General features: G+C 35.7%; 3 protein-coding genes across 12 annotated transcripts; 2 read left to right on the forward strand and 1 right to left on the reverse strand.

The window, feature by feature from the left end:
• The first annotated feature begins 578 nt into the window (after window positions 1–578).
• On the forward strand, window positions 579–6,334 carry LOC104902091 (pentatricopeptide repeat-containing protein At1g19720). Of its 4 annotated transcripts, none has more exons than XM_010689762.4 (4): window positions 579–2,957; window positions 3,037–3,420; window positions 5,080–5,165; window positions 5,934–6,334. In XM_010689762.4, exon 1 carries the CDS (start codon window positions 758–760, stop codon window positions 2,921–2,923), a length of 2,166 nt encoding a protein of 721 aa, XP_010688064.2. In that variant the 5' UTR covers window positions 579–757; the 3' UTR covers window positions 2,924–2,957; window positions 3,037–3,420; window positions 5,080–5,165; window positions 5,934–6,334. The 4 variants fall into 4 exon arrangements, with proteins under 4 accessions (XP_010688064.2, XP_010688065.2, XP_048490239.1 ...); XM_010689763.4 differs by having other exon boundaries at window positions 579–2,821; XM_048634282.2 differs by having other exon boundaries at window positions 579–3,420; window positions 5,894–6,334.
• A 1,754-nt stretch (window positions 6,335–8,088) lies between these two features.
• On the forward strand, window positions 8,089–14,470 carry LOC104902092 (deSI-like protein At4g17486). 2 transcript variants are annotated; one of them, XM_010689765.4, is made up of 4 exons: window positions 8,089–8,550; window positions 12,929–13,216; window positions 13,860–13,940; window positions 14,045–14,470. In XM_010689765.4, exons 1-4 carry the CDS (start codon window positions 8,412–8,414, stop codon window positions 14,185–14,187), a joined length of 651 nt encoding a protein of 216 aa, XP_010688067.1. In that variant the 5' UTR covers window positions 8,089–8,411; the 3' UTR covers window positions 14,188–14,470. The 2 variants fall into 2 exon arrangements, with proteins under 2 accessions (XP_010688067.1, XP_010688066.1); XM_010689764.4 differs by having other exon boundaries at window positions 8,090–8,550; window positions 14,042–14,470.
• Window positions 14,471–15,435: 965 nt separating this feature from the next.
• On the reverse strand, window positions 15,436–22,359 carry LOC104902093 (uncharacterized). 6 transcript variants are annotated; one of them, XM_010689768.4, is made up of 10 exons: window positions 22,177–22,359; window positions 21,739–21,790; window positions 20,643–20,769; window positions 19,762–19,798; window positions 19,597–19,666; window positions 18,526–18,630; window positions 16,656–16,806; window positions 16,472–16,551; window positions 15,883–15,976; window positions 15,436–15,788 (listed from the first exon to the last, which is right to left on the reverse strand). In XM_010689768.4, exons 2-10 carry the CDS (start codon window positions 21,767–21,769, stop codon window positions 15,710–15,712), a joined length of 774 nt encoding a protein of 257 aa, XP_010688070.2. In that variant the 5' UTR covers window positions 21,770–21,790; window positions 22,177–22,359; the 3' UTR covers window positions 15,436–15,709. The 6 variants fall into 6 exon arrangements, with proteins under 6 accessions (XP_010688070.2, XP_010688073.2, XP_010688068.2 ...); XM_010689771.3 differs by having other exon boundaries at window positions 20,643–20,757; window positions 22,177–22,329; XM_010689766.4 differs by lacking the exon at window positions 22,177–22,359 and adding an exon at window positions 22,027–22,162.
• Between the last annotated feature and the right edge of the window lie 2,566 nt (window positions 22,360–24,925).

Genomic DNA, 24,925 nt, shown 5'->3' on the forward strand with positions numbered 1-24,925 from the left:
ATACTGGGTAGAATGTAGATGTAGTTATGTCCGAGTATCGAGGGCTATCAAAAATGTAACTTTGATGTGTCAACACCAGAATTCATAGGTATAATTTCACAATCAAACCACGAAAAAGATTTTTGGGCATGTGCCTACAAATACAAATTCTTAGGCGTTTCTAAAAGCGCTTAGAATTATGGGTTTATAAACACATCTTCTTGCACATTTGTCATTATTAGAGTATAAAATTATTTCTCGTGCTCCAATCAAAACTTAAGCTGATGGTTGGAATCGCATAAATAATTTTATACTATCAGTTATATGATTCTTATACTATTATATGGCGTTTTGAGTGAATGTCATTAATGTACAAGCCAATTTCAAGTTGGATCAGTTTCAATTTAAGTCAATCAAGGATCAAGTCCATTTTAATTTTGGCTTCGTTAGATTGATTCCGATCACACAGAATTTTGAGGTTACTTCGAAGTTTGAGTCTTTATTTTCATGTCCAAATGAAATTTCGAGTTGGGTCAATTTCGCCATGTCTAAATTTTCCATGCCACGTGAACCCCTATAATTTGGATTTGATTTTGGAGGCAAGTGAAGTATTATCATTATACACAACAAAACTTCCCGAACGTTTTCAACCTCTCATGCTCTTATGGAGCAATAAACCTCAGCTCTATAATCTGTCAAAAATTCCCAAACTTTTTCCCCTTAACTCGCAATTTCAACACTTCTTCTCTTCTAATCATTTCCAATAATTTTGTTTGCAATGTCATTACTTCCTTTCACTCCATTTCATAACACTTCTTTCATCATTTCTCTTCACTGTAAGCTCAATTTAGCGCCAAAATTCAAAATTGATGCTTCAGTACCTCAAATTCTGGGTTTTACAAATTTCCCACATCCTAAAAACCAAATTTTCTTGAGAAATCAACATGATAATGGTTTTCGCAATTCCAATCATCAAGTTGGGGAAGATGAATTTGTTGAATGTTTCTCTCTTTTGAACCAAGTTAACACGAACTACAGTAAATCTTACGATTGTAAACAAATTCATGGGCGAATTGTTAAAGTGGGTGCTTTAAAGGTTGATGCTTTTATAGGAAATATGCTAGTGGTTGCGTATGCAAAGAGTCTTTATTTGTTGAATGATGCACAAAAGCTGTTTGATGAAATTCCTAAGAGAACAGTATCCTCACATGCTGCTTTGATCAACTCGTATTGTCGAGCCGAGAAGTGGGTTGATCTTTTTTCAGTTTTTGAGATGATGGTAAATAATGGAATGTTGCCTGATAGATATCTTTTACCAACTATTTTAAAAGCTTGTTCTGTGATGAAAGATGGAAGAATTGGTAGAATGGTTCATGGGTATGCTATGAGGAGGGGGCTTGATGAGGATGTGTTTGTTGGGAATGCTCTTATTGATATGTATACAAATTGTGGGGTATTGAGATTGTCAAACAGTGTTTTCGACATGATGATGGTTAGGGATGTGGTTTCTTGGACTGCCCTTATTGTAGCTTATATGGTTAATGGTCTTGTTGGAGAGGCGATGGACACGTTTTGCAGGATGGAGTTGGAAGGTGTGGAAGCCGATTTGATTTCGTGGAATGCGCTTCTCTCTGGCCTTGCCATGAATGGAGAAATTGAATTGGCTCTGGAAATTCTAGAAGAGATGCAAAGGAAAGGGGTGAGGCCACTAGAGAACACTTGGAATGGAATAATCTCAGGCTTTAATCAGAACGAATTTTATAGAGATGCTTTAGATGCATTTTTTAAGATGATTTGGACTTTCTTAACACCTAATGTCTTGACAATTGTCAGCATTCTACCAGCTTGTGCGGGCATGAAGGATCTAGATTTAGGAAAAGCTATTCATGGACATGCTATTAAACTTGGCCTTCATGGGGATCCTCATGTTGATGGATCATTAATTGGTATGTATTGGAAATGCGGAAGGATTGATGATGCCGAAAATATTTTCATCAGGATAAAGCACAAAAGCACTTTTATATGCAATGAGATGGTCGCAGCTTACATGAGTGAGGGAAATGTGGTATCAGCTCTTACACTTTTTGAATCCATGAAAGACTCTGGTCCAACACCTGATGTTATTACTTATAACACAATGCTTGCTGCCTGTTTTAGAGATGGCAGAACTGAGGAAGTATATCAATTGCTGTATGAAATGTCTGAGATGGGTCTGCTACCAAATGTTGTCACGTTCAACATTTTAATATCTGGTTATCAGCAATCTGGCCTTAGTCATGAAGCTCTGAATTTTTTTCAGGCCATGCAATCGCCTCATTGTGGTAACTTTCTTTCACAAATATTACGGTATTCAATTCAACCAAATCCTGTCGCTGTTACTGGTGCTCTTGCAGCTTGCGCTGATTTAGGTTCATCACGCCATGGGAAGGAACTTCATGCTTATATAATCAGGAAAGGGTTTGACTCTAATATATTTGTTTCAAGTGCACTGGTTGATATGTATGCAAAATGCAGTGATATAAACTCAGCAATAGAAGTTTTCTGGAGAGCAAGAAACAGGAATACAGTTACTTGGAACACATTGATGGCAGGTTACATCAACAGAAGGCAGGAACATGAGGCACTCAATCTCTTTGATAGAATGCTGAAAGAAGGAATTGAACCAAGCCCTGTTACTTTTATGATACTCTTTCCTGCCTGTGAAGAATTAGGAGCTGTTAGATTAGGAAGAGAGATGTATGGATACCTTCTGAAGAATCAGTTTGATGACTGCGATAATCACCTTCCAAGTCCTTTGATAGACATGTATGCTAAATGTGGCACCATATGGGAGGCTGAAAGGGTATTTGATCCCAAACTACAATTTGAGAATAAATTTAAAGGCAATTTTTTAATGAAATGCATTCAATATACTTCTTTTGTACCTATTTGTGGACACTTTTAGAACCTGTAGAAGAAATATTGGAGCTGCTCAAAAGGTGGTATTACATGTAACAGAACATAACATCAATGATGAACATTTTTTTTATATCTCTAACATTTGGCGTCTTTTTGTAGTATGAGATATAATGATGTGAATGGTTTCACAAAGCATTTATGTTCAGAGATGCCCATAACAACAAGACATTGATGAAGGAAAATCAGACAAGGCTGTACCGGTATTGAAATTGAGATAAGAAAGAAGGATGCATGTGATATTAATGGCTACTGGAGGGAAGGAAAGAAGAGGATTGAAAAAACAATACTACAACCACAATATCTCTGAAAACCTCCATCAAAGCGAATTCTCATTGCTTCCTTTGGTAATTCTCTTTAAGCTCCAAAATCATAAGGACGCTGCTTGCTCCGGTAATTCTCTTTGAATGTAACAAAAGCCAGGGAGTGGTGAGTCAAATTGGAAGAACTTTTGTAACTGCAATCTTGATTCTGCTTGGCTCACAGGTAATTCTTTCTTCCTTAATTTAAATATTGAACGAGATTTTTTCGGTCTAATGCTGCATAGCACACATTTATTTGAGCTGTCCTTTTATACATGCACTTTGTTCCCAGAGACTTCTTTGGCGTATAATGGTAGCCTAGGTGCACTGTTGAGGAGCTAAATACCAATGAACTTATTCAATGATGGAAGTGTTAATACGCAGTATATGGTCCATTTTTTATGAAATTTGTTAAGACTTAAGAATCAAAGTGCTGCTATTATATTTTAATCTATTATGGTAATTTCTAATATATTTAGATGCTCAAAGTGTAGTGTCGTAAGGATCTGTAAAGGCTAGGAGGGTCACCTTAACTCTCAAGGATAATGGCTGTGGATTAGAGAAGAAATCTTCTACTTATGAATGGAGGAGGAAGAGAAGGGGATTTATTCAGAAAATTGTAGAGAAGCAATACCTTGGGAGAGGGTTTACCACTCGCATGTAAAAATTTGTATTGTCCTGATTACCATGATAGCAATACAGATCTATCTTATGTCCTTGTTCTATGTGTGCTCATCCTTAATCAGTGCACCATAAACTGAGTTGTGAAAATTGAACCACTGTGAGTCTGTGACATGGTCAGTGCCATGATCAGTGATCACTGCCTAGATGAAGCAACACTATTGCTTAAACAGTTCTGAACGGAAAGTCTAAAATTCTTTTAGGGCGTATTAAATATAGGATTCTTTAGTTCCACATATACTTGTTCAGTTCAAAATTAGTTGCAACATTCACTATTACATACTGTTGCTGCTCTTGTATGTAGTGGCTATCTTTTGTTTCTTCTGCAGCTGTTACTGCTATGTGTATGACTGCTCTTTTTTTCTCTCTCTTAAGGAGTTGGTTACTATTGGTATACTTGTGGCAGGTGTTGTTGTTTCTGTAGTTTTTCTCAGTGTTGTTTCTTTGACCAGCACCCACCAAAAGTACATAACTTACCTGCTTTTTAAGGCTTGATGGTTCTGGAGTTGGACATGGGCCAGGGTGGGATGAGAGGCATGGTGGTGGGCTATGATCAGTGCGTGGACATCGTTTTCAAAAATTAGCAGGAGCCCGGCACGATAGGCTGGCCAACTCATTTTTAATCAAAAAGGGAAAAAGTAAAATTCTTTAGGGGCCTGTCCATGCCTCCTTTTGGAGAATTGGGATGAGTCCAGAGCGACAGACGCGGCAAGACTTTTCCTTGGCCTGTGCAAGGTCCTGACTGTGCCGAACTGTAAATGGTTGTGGAAATTTTTTGACTTTTTATCTGCTTTTTTGTTTAGCTTTGTAATCTGTTGTCTAATAATTTTCTGTAGATGCTGAAGGGTGTTCCTATGTGTCAGTTCAATCTTTTTGGCAACAAGAAATTTTTACTGTTCAATTGGCGTAACCAAAACTAGGAGTTCTCTGTTTCTTAGATTTCTTGCAGAGATGGAAAGAATGGATAGCTTGTTTCCTATTTGGCATAATTATGTCAGTATAATGTGCAATTTGCAAAGTTGACTTCTTTGAGTTGCTGTAGCCTGTAATTGTTTTATTGAGTTCTCAATGTTTGAGCATCTGCTAACTATGTAGCTTCTAATTAAATTTTAGTTGTTTATAATTATCCATTGAAGTTTAATTTTGATGTCATATTGTGCAGCCAAAAGTCATTTTTCCTTGGAGGCTAAATCTTTGAGGGAGACATGGAGTGCTTAAGCATGTTGGCAAAAAAATCAGGCGATCTTGGTATGAACTGAAAGATACTCCCTCTCTCCCATTTTATTTATCTTGTGTTGCCTTTATGGAAGTTGATGTTAAAAATCTTTGACCATATATTCTCGCCAATATATGATTAAATCATCATCACGTGGGGATGGGGTATTGTGAGATTCATTCTAATATGTATCATCAGACTATCAACTTTTTAAAACTGATGTTTACTTGCACGCAGTAAAAGATGTAAATGGTCAAAGGTGTGTAGGGAAGACTGTGAATGTTACCTCTAGAAAGATTAAAATGGTTCTGGAGAGTACATTTTATTTCTCTGCAATATTGTAGTATATGCTTCACTCTAATGATAGATCACAACTTGGAGACCAAGCAATGTGGTCTCTCTTGAGAGAACCAATACCTTCGATTTACACCTGGGATGAGCATATATGTTGTTTGCTTTTGGATTCTTTCAGAATCCTAGATGATGTTGCTGTTATGTTTAGTATTAAGCAGTGTAGCAATTATGTTGCTGTTTATCTGCAGAACTTGCTGTGTTATTCAAACTGAAAATGGTAAAAACAATAGATTGTACCAGGTTTCATTTGGTTTGTCGTGGGTTGAAATAATAGAAATCACAGCAACCTACAGCTGAAAAGCTTTGCATATCAGCAAACCTAAGACTAGAAGAGATCACTCTCTCTCTATGAGCTTGACCTTTGATCGTTCTGTCATTTTTTTCTTGCTCAATCTGTTTGTTGCAGTTTAGCATGGATCTTAGTATTATGATGTTACCTTTCTCAGGCATTTGAGGTAACCCGAAGGCCTACCGGAGACTAGAGAATCCCATAATCTGCCCTTTTGGGACTTCGAATCAATGATTTCGGGCAACTTCTGTGCTTCTTCTGTCAAACTGGGTTCGATATTCAAGCAGCTCTTTGTTAAGATCCAGTTGATGCCATCCTATGCATTACAGATGCATTATCATTTATCAAATCGTCCTCCAATTGGCAGCATGTACAACAAATAGTCCCAATTATCATCTTTAATCTATTACTTCTATTTGAGTGCAGTAATTTCATTCTTTTCTCCTATTCTTTTAATGTATCTAAATTCATCTAACTATTACTCTTTGACATTTTAAGTGTAATCATAGTTATAGTACGAATGAAGTATATATATGATAATTTTGCCAAATGCATCCATTTAAAGTGGTCACTTTGTTAGTTGCAGCCCTTTCATTTCAATATCTTCAATTGCAACCTCAAATAAAGTAAACACTTTTAAGTTGCAACCCGAAAGGTGTGAAGATAAGTTGGGTTTAGGTTGCAACTCAAAAGTGTTCGGTTTATTTGAGGTTGCAATTTGAAGAGATTGCAATCAAAGGGCTGCAGATTGCAATCAAAGGGCTGCAGATTGCAATCAAAGGGCTGCAATTAACAAATTGGTTACTTTGAACGACTGCATTTGTCAAAAAATCTATAATAAAATAACAAGGTTTGAAATTAATACACGCATCACTTGCATATAAGACTAGTATATTCATGTTGACACAGTACTTTGGACTTCCTTGCCGTCTTGTTAGCCGCCAAAAGGTTTGACTGGAGAATTGGTAGGAAAATGTGGTCCAAAGAATCTTTCTAATTAACCTAGTTGTATTAATGAATGAAGACTATTTTGCACTGCAGAAAGTTAGGGGAAAAGGCGAGTTTAGGACTTCATTTTAAGCCACTTGCAACTTATTAGGGTGGGGTTCCAACTTCAAAGGATTAGCCGACTAGATTGGTCTACGATTTCTTGACGTTGAATTTTAGTTGTGTTAACATTATCAGCAAGATAAGTTGAATCATACTATGCAATATTATTTTCATAGATTTTAAAGCATTCATGATATAAATGTTTTGAAATACTAGTAACTCAAGAATTTGTAATACAATGAATGAGTGGAACATTTTAGTAGTACTTGAGCAATTCATGCTATGAACTTATTAGGTCTGATCAGGTGTATTATGTCCAAATAAGTATAAAGTTGTATCAGGGCTGATTAAATCTAGTAAGTTTAAGTGAATAGAATGCACCCTAAGTGCATGAATAAAATTAATGGTAGAATTTGGATATTAGCTAACTACACTTATTACCAAATTAAGAGATATGCTTAGTTATACACTTCTAATAATTTTAGCAAACATAAGTGTGTAAAAAGAAGAAATGGAGAAGAGTTTTAGGAGACAGTAAAATCTAATCAATTATTTTTACTAATTAATCCCTGTTTTTCAACTAACACTCATAATATTTGGGTCAAATTTTAATCATTTAAAATCCTTGATACACACTAATAAAAAATTTAAATAAAACGGATTTATTAAAGAAATTTGTTTGAATAATCTAATATATATTAAAAAAATATTATCGAAACCGATCTTATAAAACATGTGTCTTATATTAAAAAAAACAAAAGATTTTATATTTAATACTTCATTCATTTTAAAATAGTTGCACCGTTTGCTTTTTCACATTTGTCAAGATGGTTTTTTTAACGTTAATATCTCTAATTGCGTATAAGTAAAAATTATAAAAAGTTGATATTTGAAATTCTCGTGTTGAGAAGAATTTTACAAGATCCCACTTGACCATGTTTTTTCTCATATAATAGTGAAAGAAAGCTTGTCAAAATTGATCGATAAATAGTGACCAGATGCTAAATGGTGCAATTATTTTAAAACGGATGAAGTATTCAAGAGTCTACCCTAAAGATTTTGGCACAAGATGAGCAATCTCTTGTCAAATGTGTACAAATACAAAGGCCAATACAAAAAAAATCACATTTTTGGCTGGCATTTGGGAAGCCTGGGTCCCAAAATTACATAATTGGTAGTCCAAGGCCCAGGCACGTTCAAGCATTCCTTGAAGATTTAAGATTTGTACCCAAAACTGTTTATTTCTTCTTCTTCTTTCTTTTTTTATTTTTTATTTTTTATTTCAATCTTATTATTATATTTGGAATTTGTAAACAATTTCTCTCCTTTCTGCTTTCTCTTTCTCTTTCTCTCTCCTCCACACCCATCTGCAGGGCTGGCTGATCTCAGAAGCTCTGTATTGTTACTGGGTTGTCGGAGAATTGTAGAATTTACATTCCCAGAATTCAAAGTTTTATTCTTGGAGAAGATTTTTCATTGAATTTTGAGGAATTTTATTTAGGAGATTTTATTAAAAGAAAGGAGGGAAAAAAGAAAAAAGGGGGGTTCTTCAAAACAAAAACAAAAAAGGGGGAAAAATTCAAATATGGGTAATGAAGAATCAAGAACTGGTAAAAATAATGGAGGAATTGAAACTCCGGTGGTGTTAAATGTGTATGATCTTACCCCTCTTAATCATTACACCTATTGGTTTGGTTTTGGAATTTTTCATTCGGGCATTGAAGGTTATTTCTTTTCTTTTTTTTGGCTATTATTTGAACTTTTTTTTGATTGATTTGGTTATTTATTTTTGTTTTTGTATTGATTTTTTGTATTTTTCTGATCTGGGTGTTATTTATTATGATCTTTTAGTATGGTGATTTTGTCTCTAATTTGACAATATGATGGTGATTGTGTTGCTTGGGAGGGAAGTTGATTTGGTTTTTGGCTAAATTGGTGTTGCAGTTGTTTGAGTTTCCTTATGTTGTCAAATTGATTTTATAGTTGAACTGTGTAAGAGGATATTAGTATTTTGTTGGGGAGTTGTAGATTTGTGTATTGATAAGAACATTCACTATTTATTGAAGGGTGAAGCTCGATCTCGAACTATGTTCAGAAGAGATACCATGAATGTGATGGCAGAGATTGCCCTACTAGTGAGTAGATTTTCTATAGTAGTCATTTTGGATGGTACATCTTTTTTGGTATGTCCAGATAACAAGTTGGAGCCGAACTGAAACATTCTGGAGTGATAAAGATAGTCATTAAAAGATTATGTTGCATGATGTTCACTAAAATAACCTAATGTTGGTAATATAGTGGAGGTACCATTTAATAGGCTCAGTTGAAGTTGTTGACACAATGAGGATGGAAGAAGAGCTATGTATTTATGATGCTTATCTTTGGGATGATTGTAGGCCAGTAGTTACCAGAATATGCATATAAATGAGTGAATTTTGTATTGGGATACATTGGTAAGAAATGTGGATTAACATCAATTCAAGTTAGGGTTAGGAGCCGCTTTAGTGAATTTGAAAGAGATACTGGGCCAACAATTTCAATGTTAAGGTGTACACTTCACATATATAGGTATAATAAATGAAAGGATTGTGGTTTTTCTAAAAAAGTTATGGCAGTTAACATTAGACTTAGCCTATCACGCTCGCAAGGTTGAGGGCTCCCTGTTTTTATACTCATTATCAGGAAACAATATCTTGGCCATTCCGTTATTGAACGGCCACTTTGTAACGGACATAAGAGTGGGTGTTCCGTTATGTAACGGTGATTTGTATTTCACACCTGCAGCGCTCATCATTGGCTGTGGTCCAAAAGTTTTACACTTAGGATTTTTATGGTGATAGTATCGTATTCAACCGGGGATTGTGGCTGAAATTTTTTCTATGACTCGGAGATCAATTTTCAACTTTGTGCTTTTATGTGGATCTCTTATGTGAAAAGCTCTGACTGGAAATATTGATGATATGTGTTCATTGAGGGATGGAGGACAGGACGGAGAGTCGAAGTCATGCATTTCTGTCATATTTCTGTTGCAAGTTCATATGATGAAGCAGGTGATCTTGCATTGAGGTGAAAATTAAGGAATATGGAAGGACAAAAGGACGCTTTATAAGCAGACTAGAAAAGGAAAGTTTTGAATAAGCTGATAGTTTCTAACCATTATGAGCTTCCATGATATGATAAAATGCAAAGAATTGCTTTTTATCTGTGACACAAATGTTTAGATATGCTGTTAATCCGAAGAGTTATATATAAACAAATATAAAACTCTAATTCTGCGAGTGTTTCCCTAAATCCATGTTTAAGCTTAGATTTAAGTGTAACAAACTCAGAATGATTTATAAACTCCTATTCATTACCTCAACCTTCCTTTTCTAGTCCCAGTTAAATCTTGTCAGGATTCTATCCAGGAGAAACCAGTCCATTATCTACTTTTCTAGTGGTATCTAGTGTATAATGTATTTCCTATGTACACGTTCTTGACACTTAAGAAAGTGGATCTAATAGTAGTCTTTTCGATTAGATATGTAGTAACGAATACCATCCAAGAGAAAAATAGTAGCCAAGATCTTCACGTAATCATGCAACTTATATCACTCCCAAGAGCAAATCCTGACAACATCCAGTACTAGGCAGTAGACAAGAATCAGAAGTTAGACCAAACAGACTCTATACACCGAGACTTCTGTTAGACCAAACGGACTCTGTACACTGAGACTCTAACGTTAAGAACATGCTATGGACATGTTGCATGTTGGCAAACGCATCTCAATGCCCTTTGGCGTTTTCACTTGCTCCCACGTATGCCAACCCATATCACCTTGTGTGTCCCAACCTCCTTGTCGGGCTTACTTCTAACACTACAATAAAGCACTCTATGCTTGTAATCGAGTTCAAATGTCAAGTAGCTCATATAGCTGAAACAGCTATGTTAAATGTGGAATGAGTCCCTGCAGACTAAACACACTTTTTTGAATACTTAACACTTGCAAACACATATATAGCCTTTGTTTGAAATGATCAGTAAATTTCTGAGATGTTGTCAATATAAAGTTGTCAACTTTCAAGAAGAACAATTTCACAACACTATGAAATTTGTAGCAGCCTCGCTGAGAGCGTATCTGACATTTTCTGTGATGACATGTGGAGTCATAAGTTGGCAAACCTGGCATAAGTCTCTTGGGAAATGCAATACCATCAGCAAGGTAACTTGGTGTTGTCTCTAGGTAATTTTCCTTAGTCCCCCACCCAACTCCCAAATGCTTGGCCTACAAATTTTGATAAGTTGTCCCTTGAGAGGTATGGCTGAGTAGGGTCCTCACTATATCTGTGAACATTTACAAAAAAGGAAAAAACAAAGAGAGACAAGTGAATAGAAATGTGCACTGGGTTTCAAAATTTAGTGGGAAGTGATTTAGTTAATGTTTTAGGAGTATTTCACTATATTGTTGCCTTCAATCTCAAATCAAGATTTGCTTAATATCTTTCTTCCTTCACATGTTCAGGAGTTTCTTTTTTCCTTTTTTCTTTTGGGGTGGACTGTGGGGTGGAAGGAAGAGGCAAGCATTGTTGTGATTGTAAAGGTTGGTGTATCTGGAGTTGATCTTGTCTCAGAATGAGGCTTCAAGTAAGATTTCATGGGATCTAGATTATCTGATTACATACTAAATGCTCTTAATTGCTTCATTGTTCCCACATCTTGGCTTCGTTGTCTGTACTTTGATGGGTATGAATTGCTGAAACTTCCTGATTGGGCTATAATATAATAGTATCTTAGACCGAATCATGATGCAAACAAGATACCCCAAGTTTGCATTGCTTACCATTGTAATTCCCCAGCCAAATCTAGAATGATTATCCTTATCTTACCCACCTCTTCAGATCTTTTTCTGCTCCCCTGGAAGGCTGGGCCCAAAAAGGAAGAAAATTCTCTAAGACTCTGAAGTTATGAATGATAAGTTCTTTTAATAAGCAATCTTTTGAGGTGGGAAAAAGCTTTTCCTAGAATAATATGTGCAGATGTATGTGCAAGATAGTTGGGGGGATCAATGAAGTAGATATTTCTTCATAAATTTATTGGCAACCTCCAAATTAGAAGCATTATGACAAGTGAAATGCCATAAATTAATTTTATATCGTATTCTTCAAGTTAATTGGTATTATATCAATTCAGAAAAAGATGATTGTGTCTTGGACATTGATGTTTCCTGGTTCTGATTGATTTATACCATCATGTATATAAAAGGTGTGGTTGAGGTTCACTTCAGGGACTAAGGGAACGGCTTGCCCTTAATGGTTCTGGGAAAAAGTAATTTTGCTGTAGCACAGTTGATGCACCTTAGGGCACTTTAGGCTCCTGAGACACCAATGATGAACCTTTTAGATGCCTACTTATATTATTGTAGCTCTGAGTCGTTTAATTGAATAGATGTGACCATTTGTATCTATATGCATCAGGATCCCAATTCATGAATCTCTCGGTTCGAAAAATAAAAATAAGAGGATCGAACCATTTCTTCTGACTCTTTTTAATTCGATAGTGATGTGCCCCAGTTTTTCTTTTATATTCATAAGGATGTCCCAAAGTCTTTCTTATACTCCCACGTACACCATATTTCCTTTTAAATACTTTCTGAGATGTGCCTAGATGTTGCAAATTCCCTGCATTTCTAGAATTAGTGTGATTTCCTACAACACAATTTATAATCATGGATATAATGTGTTCATATAGGTTTAGGTTTCCAAAGTCAGGACAGAATTATCCTATTTCTTGTTTTAACTAGATTTCTTAATACATGTGTTTTGTCATCTTTGGCAAATGTTTTTAGTGGACTAAGTATTTGATATGGTTAAATTAGCACTATTTGTAGCCATAGGTAATGATATGGGTTAATTTTCTTTATGGTAACTTCTTTTTGCTTTTAAATTTGGAAATTTGTAACTTACATGGCCTCGGCAAACACCTTTGTCTCTACTCTATTGCTTCATGCCTAAGATACAACACTCGTCTTACCTTAGTGCACTCTGTGTTTTTAAGACATTCACTTATACTTTCACTTCCTCTTAAATTCTTAATTAAACCTCGTGTGCCTTTCGTGCAAACAGTCCATGGCATGGAGTATGGATTTGGAGCCCATGATTTCCCAGCTAGTGGGGTTTTTGAAGTGGAACCAAGGTGCTGTCCAGGTTTTATTTATAGATCTTCTATCTCACTAGGTCGGACAAGTATGTCCCAATCAGAGTTCCGGACTTTCATTGAGAGAATCGCCTCTGAGTATCATGGAGATACTTATCATCTCATCACCAAAAACTGCAACCATTTCACAGATGACATTGCCTCTAGATTGACTGACAACAGAATCCCTGGATGGGTCAACCGTCTTGCCCGAGCTGGTATGCCACTGTTCCTTGAACTTCCTTTTTTTAGATCTGGTTTTGCTTCCTTATAATGAGATGTAGCAACTTGAGTTGAAAAGTCCTCATGTAGCTACTGAAAGGTTACTTATGCATGTTTCCTATGTTTAAATATAGGTTTCTTTATACTGCATTATTTCTGTTTTTGATTTCTCTTATTGCATTCTCCTGAATCACAATTTTGTGATATTTGATATCTTTCGGGCATGTTAGACATGTGTTGTTTAGTTGTTCCAACTTCAAACTATTTTTCAAGTAGTGGCTAGCAAATAAAGATCGAGATATATGACTAGTAAAATGTAAGTACTTGGCTGCTTCATAGGCTTACAAGCTGAAATTTTGGTTTCTTTTTCTGATATATACACATTTTGTTGCTGCAACAACATGAATGACTACTGATACGTGAGTACGTGACCATCAGGTGAATGGTTCCAAACATAGATTTAATACCCTTGAGGGGTTAAGTAATTTCAACTTTGGTGCTGAGTTTTTCCAGGCTCGAGAATATGAATACAAAAGGAAACTCACACTATTCTAGCTTAGAAACATGTTACTAGTATTATTGCAACACTGTCATATTCAGAATGAGCTGATATATAAAATGCAATTTGGGTGGTTTTAGGTAACGTATGTAGCTGCCTGCTTCCTGAAAGCCTGCAAGTAACAACTGTTAAACAGTTGCCTGAGTACCATGAATGCTTAGGTAAGTACTATAGTTTACAGAAACATTCTTTCGTCATTAATTTGACCACCATTATCAGTTTTTCTTTATTTTGAACCTACGGGTTGTTTTTGTTGGCTTAGAAGATGGAACGGAGTCCTCCTCGGTAGACAGTCCTCATGAACACACTGAAAGTGAAGATACTGATCAAGATAAGGTTCTGCTGCTATCACCAAAACCCGGATATGCTGATGTTGCCTTCATTAGGGAAGTAGAAGAACATAGGTGAAATAGTTCAGTTAGCTTCTTCTTAGAAGGCCGCTTCTCGCTCTTGCTAGCGCAGAGACCTCTATTTGAGGAGCTCATGTAGTCCCTCCATTTTCGTTGTTTCCTGAAATTATCATCCTCTCTTTTTTGTATATTTTTGGCCTCTTATCTTCTTATTGGAATTAGTGAATTGTATCATTATTTCTGATTGTTAGTGCTTTTGCCAAAAACTGAGGCTGGGCAACAGATGGTGAAATTGTAATATATTGCTTTGAGGGCTTTCTGAACTTTCTGCCCTCTTGTGAGTTGTGATGCATGATGATTTTAATTCCTATTTGTTCATGCAAATTTTAGGAAAAACAATGTTGTGGGACATAAAAAGAAAGAAACTACTTCCTTCGTTTTTTTTTTACTTGCAACACTTTCCTAAAAGGGAAATAATTAATTACTTGCAGCATTTTCTACTTTTGCTTTTCCTTTCTCTCTATCTCTCTCCAATCATATGGGGCCCTCCTTTTTTTCTCTCAAACTCTCTCCTACCCAAATTTTGCATTGAAATTGATAAAAAAAAAGTGTTGCAAGTAAAAAAAACGGAGCAAGTATTCTATTTTATATTAAAGTTGAATGTATGTGTGAGGGAAATTTAGTGGTCCCATTCCAAATATAAAAACAAAAAAAATGAGTAAACTAATAAAGAACATCCCAAAAAGAAATACGGACAAACTAATAAAGACCGCGGGACACGGGTATCTTTCGTCAATATGAAATGTTGCCTCTATCTCGAAATACTAGTAACCGGCAAATTCTACTGTACTAAAAATTGTAATTTGCAATAGTACTTAACGTTTTAACCCATATTCAATGATATCATTCAATTTTGTCCACTGTCTCATGTTGTTGGCAGGGATAGGTAAACGATGCACATATATATTTGCAAAATGTTTTTATCTCAAAATGACATTTTCCTTTTATGAAAGCAACTTTAGTACCTAAAAGCTCTTCCCTCAAAAAGGTAGTTACCATATGCTAAATCATGATATTAGTACATTATCAGCTATCTACAGACGAGCCATTACTGGCGTATTGCATAATCCTAGACCAGTGCTTCACCCCCCCTTCACAACAGTTAGTATCTAACTACCACCATTGCCATAAGTATTAGTAAAGGATGATAATTTAAATTTTAGACCAGTTAATATCAAGGGAAAATGCTAATTCAAGATATTAAATGAAGCTATAAAACTCGCTATGATAGCCACAAATCAACATCTACCCCAAAGCACAAACAATTACATTTTAATTAAACAATTGAGAACCTTCACAACTTTTTCTCTAACCAATAAAAAATGCATCACCAAAATACCAGTCAAGCTGGCAATTGAAAGTGCAAAATATGGTTAGTTCATCATCATCGTCGAATCCAGATACGAACTAACAACATATGAAACTAAGATATATAATCTCCACCATAAAAGAGTAACCTAAATCTTATAAATGAATTCCCCCTGCTCTTTTATCAGTTTTCCGCCGCATGCATGTGGTTATTAAGCATCAAGATTTAATTTTGTTTTGAGCCAACTACAGATATCCTGTATCTCTTCAGGATGAGTGTAGTGGCCAAGCCTGCAAATCAACAGAAGGTACAGTTTCAACATGCTAAATATTGGCCACCAGAAATTTAAATGAAATGAAAAATGCAAGATGCTTGCATCTTTACCCAGCATAGGATTTGAATGTGACATCACCGAACCCACTGGAATTGAGCACTCGTGAAGACTTCTCGCCAAACTTGTATTGAACGACATCGTCAACTGCAATTACAAAATACTTTACGTTTATAATCTATACTAGTGGAGTTGGTTGATGTGTTAGTGTTTTAAGCTTTTAATCACCATATGATTCAAAATGTATTTGGTTTGGAGAAAAACATTTTTCCAGAATAAGGGAAAGGATAAAAAATAGTTCTCCCAAGAATTGAGACATTTTACAGTTACTTTCCACATAAAGAAATGCCACATTGTCCTCCCTATTCCTAATTTTCGCTCCTCTTTCTCTCCTCCCATCCATTTCCCTATTTCCATTCTTCCCCAACTTACCTTGCAAGGAACCAAACCAAAACAAATTTATAATTGTGGTCTCCCCTAATGTTTTGTGTCCAGACTCCAACCATTATTTGCTACTGGGAATATTATGTCCATTGTCCAATCAAACGGATAAAAACCTTGATAGACCAGAGTTCATTTACCATTTCCTTGCAACCAAGAGTGCTCAAAAGAGCCTAAAAGCTTTGAGTACTACTTCTGTACCTTTTCCATGACAAAGCAATATGGGTATGGATGCAGCACGATTTGTAGCCTCATTAGCAGCTAGCTTGTTGCTTAAGCTCCTGAAAAAAGGCCCAAAAGAGGGTTAGCGTGAAGTGAGGATATTCCTAAAAGGATGACAGTAACAGGTGATATATCACATATATGTAAAGGAGAGGAGCCAAACTTAGCACAAGGAAGCCAGCCACTTAGCCCAAGAACAGCACTCAATTTGACTGGGAACTCCTTGTCGTTAGCATATTTCCCAGAAACATGGCATATTGCAGTATGAAGGGCCACTGCTGCACCCATACTGAACCCACCAACAGCAAGCTTAACTGCATTGTAGAGCACCAGACATGTTAACTCTACAGTTCAACAACTCATGCTCATTCTTAATAAAACAGCTTTATTACATCATCTCAAAGGTAACAAGGATATATAGGCATTTCAATACATCAAAACAACGAAATGATGATACAAAAGGCATTTGAGAAATATTTAAATGACAGCAGGGTCTTTTTGGGGAGAGACAGGGGGTTTAGAATATGCGAAAGCAGTTAAAGATAACATCAAGCAAAAACTGAAGAAAAGAAAGATACTCTGTCAATAATAATGTTGGCATACTACTGTATAATGTCTGAGAAAAATATAACTCCCTATACTTGATTTTCTCATTCCATATTCCATTCAGGGCTATTTTAGAACTCACACCAGATGCCACTTGATATAAATTGGCAATCTAACAAGGCTAGTTTGGTTTCTACTATTTAATTGGTTAATCGGTCAATAATTGTAATTTCACATAATAATCCATCCCTTAGAAGACAAATGTCAACAAATTACTAAATTCAATTCAGGGTAGTAAAAGGACCACAAACGTGAACCTAATAAATCCGTGAAGTAGATTTAAGAAGAAATCTCTTATAGCAGCAGGGCATTGACAAAAGAGCAAGGTAAGATCATTGCCTGCTCTCTATCAATCACTGAAAAAAGGACCTGAAAGATGGCATAGAGGAAAGTGTACAGCAATGTGTTCACCAATTTTTCCTTTTATCATGCTCAATCTAGTGAGTAGACAGAGCTTCTTCCTTTCTCCACTTGGTGGCTGATTTTTAAAAAAAAGGGATTGCAGACAATGGCTAAGGGACCGTGGCTCCAACACAAGAGTTTACAGGTCACCAAAACTGATGTAAAATCCTTGCAACTGAAGAGCTACAGGACTGGATACAGTTCATCTATTAGCTTTAGAAAATGAAAGGCTAGAAACAGTCAGCAATACTAAAATAAATAAACAATTTTCAGGAAAGGTATCAAATAAGGTGATTAGGTAAGAATAGATGGATTAGAAGAAACAAAAGAAATCCAGCTACTGAGGTTTAGTCACCAAATTCTATTCTTCGCTCAAGTCTCACCTAAATCCATTCCTTACTCTCTTCGCCACCTCTAGCCAGCTGCATAAGCCATGATCTATGATGCTCTAACAGGTATCTTTCATCCATCATTTTCTCTCCCAACACCACTTTTATCATTCCTTTAGTGGCAAAAGATGTATTAGCCAAACCTAGTTAAAGTCGAGGACCAGTATATCTAGACATCTCAAAACCTCAGGAATCAATAAAAATCTGTATCAAGTGGTGCTCGTTGTATCATAATGTTGTTTAATTTCTCCCACAACAATTGAAAAGCTGCCATATCTGATCAACCAGACAGCATAGAGAACTAGAGAGATACAAGTCTTATTGATGTCAAGTAATCATTGGATTATTCAGCAATGGGCTCATTGACCTCACCTGCGATTGGCCAGGTAGATTGATCGAATCTACAGTTACGCAGATGGCTCTTTGAATTCTTAAAAAACAACTATGATAAAGGGTTAATTTAGCCATTCGCATAGTCAAGCTAAAAAAAAATCGTGTGAAAATTAGGAATGTAGAAGTACAGGCTCCCGAACATATGCTATCTGAATATTAATAGACTCCCTTATAACTCTTTATGGCAGAGAGAAGCACCCAAATAATGTCAGAAAGGACACAAAGCAAGATAGAGAAACCTACTGTCTGTGGGTTCAGTAGACAACAAATTCACCACATGTGCTGCTGTAGCATCCAGTCCCTCCTGATCATCTGGAGCATCTTCAGATAAGTCTTGAACATCAAACCCTGATTTAATTCGCATTGCAACCGATTATGTCAGCATTGCAAAACTGCAAAAAGTCAGCTGTGGTCCATAACAGCTAATTAGCAATCTCTTATCAATTGACACATAGACAGAATGCATTAAAAATCATTTGCTAAACTGGTCATGCAAGTATACACATAGAATCCATGAGCAACTAAGCAAGGTAAAGACATTGTGCAACTCACTGCACATAAATACATAATGCACAGCAAACTGGAGCGCAAAAGGGCCAAATATTATCTAAAAACAGACACACACTTCAAATACTTAAAAAGTGATAGTTCCAATGATTATTGATTTTGTGCATGACTTCATTACATTAAAAGAGATTTATGCATTACATAATTAAAAGGTAACAAATATGAAAATCAGTTTCTCTGAACTAGCAACAAGCACCACCAGTAATCAGTGATTTATTCATATTCTAACAGATTAATGCACCTGATGAAAAAAGTTCATTAACTGTGAAATTCCATAACCATCTAAACATGTTGCAATCATACACTAAAAGCGCAGTACATAGTAATTAGTCTACATATTTGGCACATTCATAAATTTGGATGCTACTGCTTGTCCCTCCTTGATCTTATAAACTACGCTGCAGTGTATTTCAATGATTATGTAACTATACAATATACATTAACATGTACACTCCAATAATTTCAATTTTAACAGAAGGTAGTATAACGTACAAACCACCACTCATAGCTACAAGTGCATACACCATATGCGCAAAGATATAATTACCACCCCATGAGGATATCAGAAATGCTACACATGTAAATAAATAAATGAAGTATGCATCTGCTCCATCTAGAAGCTGTTTCTCAAGGAGTTTCCCCTTCCAAACAAATAATCCTTTCTGGTATTTGAGAACACTCACTGAGAGGCTATTGCACATGGAAAAAACACTATGTAACAATAAGATCAGGGGTATTTAAACTCACAAGCTGTAGACGGAAAGCCACCAAATAAACTAATAGGTCGTGAAGGAGCAGTGGGACAGATCCATTTAATCTGTAATACAAACATTTACCACAAAAAAAAAGACCAATCAAGATACAAGCAAAGCATGAGTTAACATAAAACCATGTTCAATTTTAAATTCTCACATTAGGCAGAGAAAGGGTCTCCAAAATTTGTGACCAGCTGCCAGAAGAAACAGATAACAACGTTAGACAACGATTCATCATCTAGAACATAAAATGAACCCACACAACCAAACACCCAATATGATAACCAAGCCACACCATCTAGAACTGATGTCGTCTTGTCATTCATGTTCTTGAGTTGGAGTTTTGGTGCATGAAAATAGACCATAATCCTCAACATAGGTAGCCCTTTTTAGCTTGAAAGAGTAATTAGGCATTTAAAAGATGACACCTTTTATCCATTGCTATTGTTATCCCCATTCTAGTTTGTTGAAGTTCATGATTTATTTGAGTGGTGAAGCCCATATCCTAATCCTTCTAATATTATCGTAAATCCTTGTTCGTCATCTTGTTCTCTTTAGTTAATCATTACATAGCATAAGAAAAACCCGAATTTCAATCACCATTGCCCTAACTTAGCTTATTTAACATTAGCTTATTGGTGTTTAATCTTGTCTCTCTGTGGATTCGACCCTTGCTCGTCCTTTCTATTTAATTAGAGAGAACGAGTTAGGTTTATCTTTGTTAGGCGCGACAACGGCCTATCAATCATCTAGAAGACTAGAACATTAAACGAATCCACAAAACCGAACACCCAGTGTGATAACCAAGCCACACCCACCAAAAAGAAAAGAGAGTAAACATGGCACCGCATACTGTTGTTACTTCTAAAACTAGTTTTAGCATGTTAAAATACGTGAAAGCAAAAAAATTAGTGGAAGCAAGTCTTGGCACTAGAGGAATCAAGACATGGACCATAAGAGAAATGTGAAAAGATATAAAAGCGAAAATTCAACAATGCCTATGAGAAATAAGATAGCATTTATATCCAGAAATAGTACCTTCCACCATTATCACCAAGGCCATGTAGCCACACTACAGTAGCCTGGTGCTTGCCTTTGGGCCTAACCACATAAGTCCGTCCAAATTCGAAAGCCTTTCTTGCAGCATTACCACCTATAAGTGGAACTAACCAAAAAATCAGTAGATGACTACATTTACTTCGCTAATCTATGTGAAAAGATTATAGGTTCATCTAATAGTATATCTCATGTCAGTCAAAAGAAGCTTGATGCTTCAAAAACTCCCTACATTCGGTAAACAACCAGTTGAAACAAAAAGATAACGGAGACACAACTGAAGATTTCCCAAGAAACAAAGACACCAGCTTTACTACTCTGACACTCCCAATACCATATCCAACATGTAGCCAAGACATAAAATTACAGTGCTTGGGCATTCTCATTGAAATTTGAAACAGAATAACAACTTAAAAGGCCTTCATGTGACAATGTCGAATAAGTATACAAGTATCACAATTCAAAGAGTCCGTGTAACATAGTACACATGTTATATCTCCCTATGTCATTTTTGTATCTTCAAGAGCATTTATGCCACACGCTAGAGAAGTTCTCTTAGGTAGCTTCCTATAAAACTTATTGGGCAAGTGTTGGACACATCCCAACAGGACAGGACAACTAAAGATTGACACCAATTTTCCATTCTTGTCCCCGTCTATATTCTTGTTATTCCCGTATCCCTCTCAATGTGACCTAGTCATAAAGTATATCTCCACCACTCAATTAAGATGGAAAAAATAGCTAAACTTGTTTGTCACAAAGCTTAATGTAAGATTCTAACTATAAATATACAATTGCATTGGCAATACCAAAAGAGGAGGTATTCATGCATCAGAAATATATATGTGTCCTTATATCCCATCATTCTCAAATATTCGTAATCTTTCGACAGAAGGAGTAGTTTTTAAAATGAACACAACACCCACTCAGATATCTTCATATCTAAAGATATCATCACAATAGTTTGCTTCATCAAGTTCTGCTTCCAAATTAGAAAATTCACGTTTTCCAACAATTAACTCCGAAAATTCAAAAATTGGTATAATAATTGAAGATAAAAAGAGTCCAAGCAACTAACCTGAACCTGCAGAAGTGCCACTGAAGCTCATACTTGTAATCCTATATATTTTCTGCAGAATTAAACCAACATAAAAGTTAAAAAAAAAAAAAAAAAAAGAAATTCATAATCATACAATTACACCATAATCAAACAATCGAAGATAAAGATCAATGCAACAACAATCTCAGAAGTCAACGACCAAAAAAATCGTAAAAAGACCAGAAAATTTCACCCCGAAAAAATTAGAAATTGTACTTTATGGAACTCAAAAATCTAGTAGATGCGCATCTAGATTGAGTGAATTACACGAAATGGGATCGAAAAGTGGTGGTGAGGATGCAAAGCAATCGAATTAAAGTGATACATTAGAATGACGAAGATTGTAAAAATAAAATCAAAAGAGGGGAAATAAAATGCGGAAAATTAGGGTTTAAGAGAAGATGATTGAAGACAAACCTGAAGAAAGGAAGGACGGAGAAACGAAAGAGAGTGAAGAAAAATCTGCGTGTATGTGAGCGTGTGAGTTAGTGTGACTGTGTTACTGTGTATGTGTGTGTCTTTCTCTTTCTCTTTCTCTTTCTGAGTTTGCCAAGTTTGTGGCGTGGTGTACGTACGTGTGTGCTTGTCCTTTTCTAACGTTCGTTTTCATTCCTCATTCAATGGTATTCCACTATTTCCACATGAAGTAGACAATGGTTGTTTCTAAATTTTGTTTATCCATATGACCCACGAATGCGATACAAAGTACAAAGAAAGGGAGGGGGATCCGAACATGTGATCAATTATTTACAACACCTCAATCTTAATCACTAGGCCAAAACAAAACATCATTGGTAATGGTTGTTTCTATATGGTAGTATGAGAATCCATTTCTTGGGATCTATTCGGGAAAAGTAATTTGTTTGCTATAACTTATCAGCTTTTTGTGTTGAGGTAGTTGTTAGCTTTTAGCTGTAAAATTAATTGGCTAAAGTATAAGTGTTCGGTAATCATAATTGTTGATTAAATTTTGACGTTTAAATAATATGTAAAACTGGTAGTTTTTGACAAAAGATATTCAAAAGTTAATAATTTTATCTTTAGACAAAAGCTATTTCAAAAAACTATTTTGGTGAACATTAATATAATTTTTCACAAAACTTCGAATTTGTATCGAATAGATTCTTACTGCCTGTTTAGTAGTTGGTTATAAACGATGGTCTGGTAATGGGAATAAATTTGAATGTAAATTTGTGAATAAAATCATTATTTATTCCCATAACAATGCTAATTTATCCTAAAGTGTCTATTTTTCTTTTTAAATTTTTTTTCTCATCCAATACCACCTTTTTTTTTTTAGGGGAAACAAGTAGTGCATTAACTCCATCAGTACATAAGGAGATACAACACTGGGGCAATGAAATTTCCATCGTTGTTCATAACCAAATGGCACTACTTTGGCAAGGTAATGAGCTACAGCATTCCCATCCCGCCTTACATGAGAAAAATTAATAACATTAAACCACGAACAAAGACTAACAATATCACCAAGAATAGCGTCCAAATCCGAGTGAAACAAAACTGCCGAGGATAAGCGAGATACAAGCACCTGGGCATCTGTTTCAATAATCACCTCCTTCAAGCCATGATGCTTCGCCCAAAGAACCGCCATGAATATTGCTTTGGCCTCAGCTACATCGGGTGGCCACCACGCCCTGGTTCTTCACCAACCCGCCTGGAGGAACGACCATTTGTTAGGACTAGGCGTGGCTTGCTTTCGAGAGCCACCTTTGTAGGTGTTATGAGTGGTAATGAAAATTGTTTTCCCTTGGATAAAAAAGCACAAGCTTATGGATGAGATTCTTTACCCATGGAGAAAGAAACACAAACTTGGGAATTGTAGTTGCCTCTCCATGGAGATTTTATTTAGGTGTGTCCACAAAAAATCGAAAAATCGTATCGAGAAATTAAAAATCGGTGAAAATGGATGGTAATCGTACCAAAACAATAGGGATAAAACGGATTGGTTATCGAACCGGTAAAAAATTACGGTTAAATGGTACAGTTATGGTTATGATTTTTTTATAAAATGATTAACCGAAAAACCGAATATATTTATTTTATTTTATTTTTATTCAATTTTTAATGATAATTAGGTAATTAATTGTTAGTAAGTAGTATTATTTTCTTAAAATAAGAAATCAGTACTGCTAATTGCTAACTGCTTCTACCAAGGCCCAAAAGTTTGTAAACTATCTGCCATTATCATCCTTGAAGGTTGTTTATAAACTATTTGCCTTTTTCATCATTAAAGGTTGTAACTTGTAATAGTAGTGTATTCTTTATTTTAACTATCTGCCTTCTTTTACTTGAAGGTTGTAGTACCTAGTCTTTAGTTATATGCAATGGCATATGCTTGAAGGTTGTAAACTAAACTATTTGCCTAGGTGTATTAATGTTTATTGTTTTAAGTTGGTAGTGAACTTTGTGGTATGGTATTAAACATTAATGCTATATTATTTATGTTGAGAAAAAGTAAAAATTCAATATATAAATTAAGCACAATAAATTAATGAAACTTGAAGAACGGTTAATAATTAACCGAAAAATCGTACCGAATAATCAGTTAAATGTTAAGCAGTTACCGGTTTGAACGGTGACGGTTCACGAAAATGGCAAACCAAAACTTCTGGTTATCAAATCGAATATTTTTTGGGGGCGGTTAACTACCCATGAACACCCCTAATTTTAAGGGCGTTTTCCTTGTAACATTATACTTAAAATTCATTCACATTACCACCATTTTTATTAACGATTATCAAAGTGGGTCGTTAATGTTTTTTAATGGTATTGAATAATAAACCTTGATTTTGTTTTTAATTTGGTTTATAGATGGATAATTCTCGTGTTTAAGTGATTCTCTTACCTTTTGTGAAATTTCTTTCTTCCATCATTTTTAGATGGATTAGTCTTGTGTTTGAGTGTTCATAAGTAGGGATGGCAATGGGTCTCGGACCCGACCCAGACCCGCTAGGACCCGACCCATTTATAAGGGTCTGGGTCCAGAAATTTTAGACCCAATGGGTCCGGGTCGGGTCCGGGTCCCGAAGAGCATGGGTCAGGTCTGGGTTCGGGTCCGCATATGCTAGACCCAGACCCGCCCCGCGGACCCATTTACATATTAGAATTTTTTTCTTTTTTTACGTAAACTCTAAAATTTTATGAG

This window comes from Beta vulgaris, chromosome 8 (assembly GCF_026745355.1).
Source record: "Beta vulgaris subsp. vulgaris cultivar EL10 chromosome 8, EL10.2, whole genome shotgun sequence".
In the NCBI taxonomy this organism is placed as follows: domain Eukaryota; kingdom Viridiplantae; phylum Streptophyta; class Magnoliopsida; order Caryophyllales; family Amaranthaceae; genus Beta; species Beta vulgaris.

Excerpts from the sequence above, each read along its gene's own strand:
- LOC104902091 (XM_048634282.2), top strand. The coding sequence starts at position 758 with ATGTCATTACTTCCTTTCACTCCATTTCATAACACTTCTTTCATCATT.
- LOC104902092 (XM_010689764.4), top strand. The coding sequence starts at position 8,412 with ATGGGTAATGAAGAATCAAGAACTGGTAAAAATAATGGAGGAATTGAA. Across the intron at positions 13,217-13,859 it reads CAACCGTCTTGCCCGAGCTG|GTAACGTATGTAGCTGCCTG; the intron begins GTATGCCACTGT and ends GGGTGGTTTTAG. Across the intron at positions 13,941-14,041 it reads TGAGTACCATGAATGCTTAG|AAGATGGAACGGAGTCCTCC; the intron begins GTAAGTACTATA and ends TTGTTGGCTTAG.
- LOC104902093 (XM_010689766.4), bottom strand. The coding sequence starts at position 22,086 with ATGTATCACTTTAATTCGATTGCTTTGCATCCTCACCACCACTTTTCG. Across the intron at positions 16,807-18,525 it reads GTCTACTGAACCCACAGACA|TTAAGCTTGCTGTTGGTGGG; the intron begins GTAGGTTTCTCT and ends TCTACAATGCAG. Across the intron at positions 15,789-15,882 it reads ACATTCAAATCCTATGCTGG|GCTTGGCCACTACACTCATC; the intron begins GTAAAGATGCAA and ends GTTGATTTGCAG.